The 6,116-nt window shown below is 65.4% G+C and overlaps 1 protein-coding gene across 1 annotated transcript in view; it reads left to right on the forward strand.

Moving 5' to 3' along the window:
• The window catches only part of ASPG (asparaginase), a 30,630-nt gene that overhangs the window by 17,480 nt on the left and 7,034 nt on the right, over positions 1-6,116 (forward strand). The window contains exons 8-12 of the mRNA XM_004376802.1: positions 1,183-1,365; positions 1,540-1,653; positions 2,035-2,157; positions 3,582-3,677; positions 3,786-3,949. Coding sequence (XP_004376859.1) covers positions 1,183-1,365; positions 1,540-1,653; positions 2,035-2,157; positions 3,582-3,677; positions 3,786-3,949 — 680 coding nt within the window. The remainder of the gene's footprint in view (positions 1-1,182; positions 1,366-1,539; positions 1,654-2,034; positions 2,158-3,581; positions 3,678-3,785; positions 3,950-6,116) is intronic.

Consider the following 6,116-nt stretch of genomic DNA (forward strand, 5'->3'; position numbering starts at 1 on the left):
CGGTGGCGTCTCTGCGCTTGCGCACTCCACAAATACGCTGTGAACACGGGAGGGGATTTCGCGAATATGGAACCTCGAACACTAAGCCTCGCCATAGCTGAGGCTGACCCCTTGGCGCGTGGAATTTCAATCTGGTCTGTGCTCCCCTTCAGCCCCACCGGGAGGAGCAAAGGAGCTCAAATCCTGAATTTCTGAAGAGGGATAAGAGGCTCTGTTGGGGGCACAGGGTGCGGACGGATGCCCTGCTGTGCCCAGAAGTGCCTTCCTCCCCCTTGGGCTCTCACTGTGTGGCCGGCAGACATGGTGGCCAGGCCCTGGGGGCCGTGGGCTGTGTCCCCAGCACCAAGCACAGGGCAGGGCTGAGCCAGCAGTGGGCTGTCATGGGGACGTCCCTGTGCGACTTGCTTCTCGACACAGGGCCCCTCTTCTGCCTTCTGGTTGGATCCCTGCGGCCTCGCGGGGCATGGGGTCCCCCATCAGGACTTCTGTGTACTTTCAGCACGGGAGCCTTTTCCCAAATACCCTCTTGTCCCCCACTGTGTGTCAGAAGAGGCATAGCTGCTGGGCTGGGTGGGGTGGCCGAAGGGCCCGGGGTACAAGAGCAGGCAGGCCCTCAGCTCGTGTGGCACCTCCAGGGGCTTCAGTGTCTCCCCCCAGCTTTCCCATGACCTCGTCTGATGCATTTTCACGGGGCCTGATCCATGGCCACACCACCTTCCAGGACAAGCCTTACAGCTTGTAGACAAGGCGTCCCTTTTGGAGGACATGGTAGGGGAACAGCTCCACTGTCCTCCTGGTCCTCTGTGGCCCCACGCTCATGGAAGCGTAAGGACAGCCCCAAAGGGCTTCTGGCTGGGAGCCCTCTCTGCCACAGGGCCAGCCCTGTCCCTTACATGGTAGAGGGAGCCAAGGCCGGGCCAGGACTGCAGCTGTCCCCGTGGACCTTCGGCACCCCCCCCATCCCTGCCCTCCTCCCGACTCCTCCTCTTCTTCCTCCTGACCTCCTCCTTCCCCCACCCCGGCCCCCACCCTCCCGCACGCCCCCCACCGTCCCTATAAACCCCGGCCCTCCCCACGGACCCTCCACCTCTCCCCTGCCCCCCACGCTACCCCCAGCCTCCCCTCCCCCCCCAGCCTCCACACTTCCCTGCGGACTCCTCCCTTCCGCCACCTCGCCCGTAGGTCCGGGCCTTCCTGCAGCACCCCCTGAAGGGCGTCGTCCTGGAGACCTTCGGCTCAGGCAATGGGCCCACAGAGCCGGAGCTCCTGCAGGAACTTCGGGCAGCCAGCGGACGTGGCGTCCTCATTCTCAACTGCACCCACTGCCTCCAGGGCACCGTGACCTCAGACTACGCCGCCGGCGCGGTGGGCTGGGAGCGAGTCCGGTGGGCGGTGGGTGGGAAACTGCGGCCGGGGGAGGGGGCGTGGAGGGGGTCCCTGAGGGCGGTGGGCAGGGCACCATGGCCCGCGGGGGTGTGTGGGCCCACGGAGGGGGTCCCGGCTGGGTGAAGGGTGAGCATCCACTCCTCCTCCCTGCAGGCCTTGGCGGACACCGGCCTGGTCTCGGGCTCCGACATGACCACGGAGGCGGCGCTGGCTAAGCTGGCCTACGTGCTGGGCAGGCTGGGGCTGAGCCTGGACGACAGGAAGCAGGTGCTGCGGCCTGCGGAGGGCAGTGTGTAGAGGGCCTGCCTGGGTGACTCAGGAGAGCTTGGGGGCCAGCCTAGGGTGTGGGATAGGAGAGCACCCCGGGGAGGAGCCTAGGCACAGATTGAGGGTCCCCAAAGTGCTCCCAGATGCCCCTGCCCCCTCGCCCCTTCCAGGCAGGCCTGGACACAGCCCTGGGCTACTCACCTTTTGGGAGCGGGCAGGTCCTGGGAGCAAGGAGGGACCAAGGGTGGGCTGCCCTATGCAGGGACCTGGCAGACCACCCAGCAGCCCAAGGGATGCACACCATCGCTGGGGTTCCAGCCTCGAGGCCTGGCCTGCATGCCCTGTGTGGGTTGACCGCAGCCCCTATGTGCTCCTGCCCAGCTGCTGGCCCAGGACCTTCGGGGGGAGATGACGCCACTGGCTGCTGAGCCCCGGCCCTCCCTGCGGGGCAGCCCACTGGGGCGTCAGGTGGCCCAGTTCCTCAGTCTGAGCAACAACAGCCAGGTACTGCTTGATGTGGGGGGACTATGGGGCTGCTGGGCGAGTCTGGGCCGTGCACCCCCTCGGCATGGTGGGACACTCCAGGCTGCTGCCCCTCCGCCTGCACTGGCCCTGGGTGTCCGTGCACACTGGCCCTGGGTGTCTGCCCGCACTGGCTCTGGGTGTCTGTCTGCACTGGCCCCGGATGTCTGTGCACACTGGCCACCGGGTGTCTGTCTGCACTGGCTCCGGGTGTCTGTCTGCACCGGCCCTGGGTGTCCGTCTGCACTGGCCCTGGGTGTGGGGCTGCTGAGAGGTGCTGAGCGCCTGAGCCAAGTGTGATGCTGCCGGCTCCAATGGAGGTGGGGTGCCTGCTGGGGATCTCCCCGGTTCTGAGATGAGGGCTCTGTGGGGACCAAGTCTCCAGGCCCACAGCTGCATTGCCCCAGCCCCTGGAGAGGTGGCCTGTCCTCGAGAACCCCTTCCCCCACCAGCACATGAATTGGGTGTCCTGACTCAGAAAGGCTAGAGCCGAGGCTTGCTTTGTGGTGTGGAGTCAGGGTTCAGGTGGGGCCAGGCTCCCTGTGTCCCACATGTCCCCCTGCAGCTGAGGCCTGGCACAGGGGTGCTTCCCAGTGCTGCCTGGGGCACACGGTGAGGTCCATTCTTCAGTTTCCCCTGCAGCACAGGGGCAGGGGCAGGGATGAGAGACACGCCTGTGGTGGGGCGCTGGGCAGGCAGTGGTCAGATGAAAGGGCTGGGCCGGGTGGCCTGTTATTAGGGCAGCTGTGTCCAGCCTTTAGTGACGCGGGGACACGGGTGGCCCGGCAGAGCTTTGTGATCAGGCTGTGGGCATCAGGAGAGCATGGGAAGCCTCTGCTCTGACCCCAGCCTCTGTTGCCTCAGGGAGCCTTCTCAGCAGGCTTGGGGCTCCCAGGCAACCCTCTGCCCTCTCGGGTGCTGGGGAGGCCTGGGAGGTCCTGCAGGGATGGGCTGGTGGGCACAGGGCCCTTCTTTTAGGGGGACAGTGCACCCCTTCCCATGCACCCCAGCAGATGACTTGTTATGGGTTTAACCTGGCTTCCTTGACAGCGGTGGGGACAGAAAAGGACATGGGCCCTCAGGGGGTCGGTGCGGACCCTCGTCACACGGGGGGGCCTTCTGTCGGTGCCTTTGCTCCCAGGAAGGGGGAGCCTAGGCGGGCCTCTGGTTGGGACAGTGAGATTCAAACCCAGGACTTCTGGATGTGACAGCGCAGGCTCTTCCCACTGCCATGGGTGGGACTGAGGAAGGTGGGTGGACCCTCGGCCCAGGGACCCACTGCCGGCTGCGGCTGTCTGGGGCGGCTGGTGCTCACACGAACCCCTGCTTCGTCTGCCCCCAACCCGGGGTGCTGAAAACCCCAGGGCACGGTGCAGAGCGTGGATCCCACTGCCCCCCCGCCACAGGAGTTTAATGCCGTGTGGGACGCCCTGCTGCCCAGTCTGGCCTGTGCTGCATCTCATGCAGGAGACTTGGAGGCGCTGCAGGCGCTCGTGGAGACGGTGAGCCACCCGCCCTCCGGGGCACCCGCAGCCTCGGCCAGGCCCGGGGGTGGGGGCAGAGGAAGCCAGCCTCACCCTGAGGGAGTGACAGGCCCTGCATCCGCCCAGGGCAGCGACCTGAGCACAGAGGACTTTAACGGTCAGACCCCACTGCACGCGGCTGCCCGGGCGGGCCACGCAGGGGCCGTCAGCATGTTGCTGCGGAGAGGCATGGACGTGAACGCCCGTGACAGCGACGGCCTCAGCCCGCTGCTGCTGGCTGTGAGGGGCAGGTACTCAGAGGCCTGGGCACTGCATGGATGCAGGCTGCGGGGTGGAGCCGCCATGGGCTATGAGGACGGCCACAGGCGGAGCAGAGGGGGCTGGTGTTTGCCTGTGGTCACAGTCTCCCCGTGCAGAGCTGGGGGAACCAAGGGCACCTGCTTCCCACAACCCCCCGAATCCTCCACCCTGGGCACTGAGTACCAGCAGTGGCCATGTGGGGGAGGAGAGGGGGAGACAGGGCTCAGAGGAAGGAGGACTTAATCTACGTGGGGGGAGTCAGCGAAGACTTCTCGGAGGAGGTGATCTCCAAGCTGAGCCAGGCAGGTCCAGCAAGCCTGTCTTCTAGGAAAGAAGAACGTTTCCGGCCAAAGCAGAAGGGGCCTGGGGGCCTTTTCCTGTCCTCTCGTTGCACCTGTGTGTGGGCCCCGGGTGGGGGCAGTGGGGGCACAAGGAGGAGCCTGTGGCCCAGCACCCAGACGGGCAGGGAAGGCAGGCTGCAACAGTGCCAGGTGGGGTGGGCTGGGATGCCGTGGAGGCAGGGTCAGCCTGTGGGTGAGAGAGGGAGCCCCAAAAGCTGGCATCACCCACCAAAGCCTGACTTTTGAGAGGAGGGCCCTGGCCCAGGGTGGGTGGGTGTAAGGGTGGGGGTGTCACACCTGGGTGGGGACTGAGCTTGTGCTGAGGCCCCAAGACACTGGGCTGGCCTGGTGGGGCACAGGCGTGGGGTCTCCTGAGGTCTGGTCTCCTTCAGAAGGACGGGTAGGGCCAGAAGCCGGGCAGGGTCTCCGGAGGCCTCTGTCGGGCCTTCCGCACTCCCAGCTGGGTTTCCTCACCCGTGATGCACGTGGTGGGGGACGTGTACCTGCGGTGGTGGAGTGTGAGGGGGTGTATGGTTCCAGACAAACACCTGCAAAGGGGCCGGTCACCAACAGGGAGGCTGGGGACACGGGGTGCAGGGAGAGGGGGCCTTGCTGGGGTCACAGGACTGGCGCCCAAGCTCTGACCGACCCTCCCTGTCACAGAGCCCAGGTAGGGCAGGGCCTGGGTGGCTGGCCAGCATGCACTGGGAGGAGTGAGCGTTTGGGGCCTGAGGGGTGTCTCCCTTCTCTCTGAGGGCTGGCCTTGGCCCATAAGGGGGCAATGAAGCCCATTCCTGGCCTCTCTCCAAGGGCTGGGCTCGCCTGCCTGATTGACACTCCGTGCGGGGGAGGGAGACGAGGCGGCCGGGCTTGGGGGGCTCGGGGCAGCTGCATGCTCCAAGGCGGGAACTGCCTGGCTGTGGCCTGGGGGGGCCCACCTCGAGGCCCCGCGGTGTCTCTCTGCTCCCATCGCCCCCTCCCCAAAGCCTAAAGCAGTGTCAGATACCCAGTCCGTGCGGGTGTGCATGTTCCAGTGGGAACGCTTGTGTGTGCGCATGGGGAACACGTGTGTGAGTGTGTGCATCTGCATGCAGGAAGGCCGGTAAGCATCTGTGCACACACAGGGACAAATGTGTGAGCATGTGTGTGTGCAGGAACATGTGCGAACGTGTGTGTGCACGCATACAGGAATGTGTGAGCATATGTGTGTGCATAGCATGTGTGTGGTATGGGAACATGTGAGCATGTGTGTGATATGGGAACATGTGTGGGCGTGCTGTGCGTGCAGGAACGTGTGTGTGCATACGGGAACACGTGTGTTAGCGTGCTGTGCATGCAGGAACGTGTGTGCCTGTGTCAGGGGCCGGGGCTGCTGGATTCACAGTTTGGCTCTCTGTCCTCTGTTCTCCTTGTTTTCCGAGAGCAGAAGTGACCTTGGCCAGTGTAGGGACCTTCAACAGCCAGGCCTGTCTGACCCGTCAGTCCTGGCACCACCGCCTCTCCTTGAGTGTTTTTCCCTCCTCCCAGGGACTTTGGGTCTCCAAGACCTGGGTTTTTACATGGGAGGGTGCTCCTGAGTCTCATGGAGAGAGGTGGAGGATGTCTGTGCCAGGGTCACCAGCACAGAACGTGCCAGGTCCCCACCCCTGGCTGTGATCCTGGGTCCTCAGCCCCATCTGTGATCCTGGGTCCCCACCGCTGGCCATGATCCCGGGTCCCCTACCCCGGCTGTGATCCTGGGTGCCACCCCTGGCCGTGATCCCCCGGCTGTGATCCTGGGTGCCCAGCCCTGGCCGTGATCCCCCGGCTGTGATCC

Source organism: Trichechus manatus, unplaced genomic scaffold (assembly GCF_000243295.1).
Source record: "Trichechus manatus latirostris isolate Lorelei unplaced genomic scaffold, TriManLat1.0 scaffold00045, whole genome shotgun sequence".
In the NCBI taxonomy this organism is placed as follows: domain Eukaryota; kingdom Metazoa; phylum Chordata; class Mammalia; order Sirenia; family Trichechidae; genus Trichechus; species Trichechus manatus.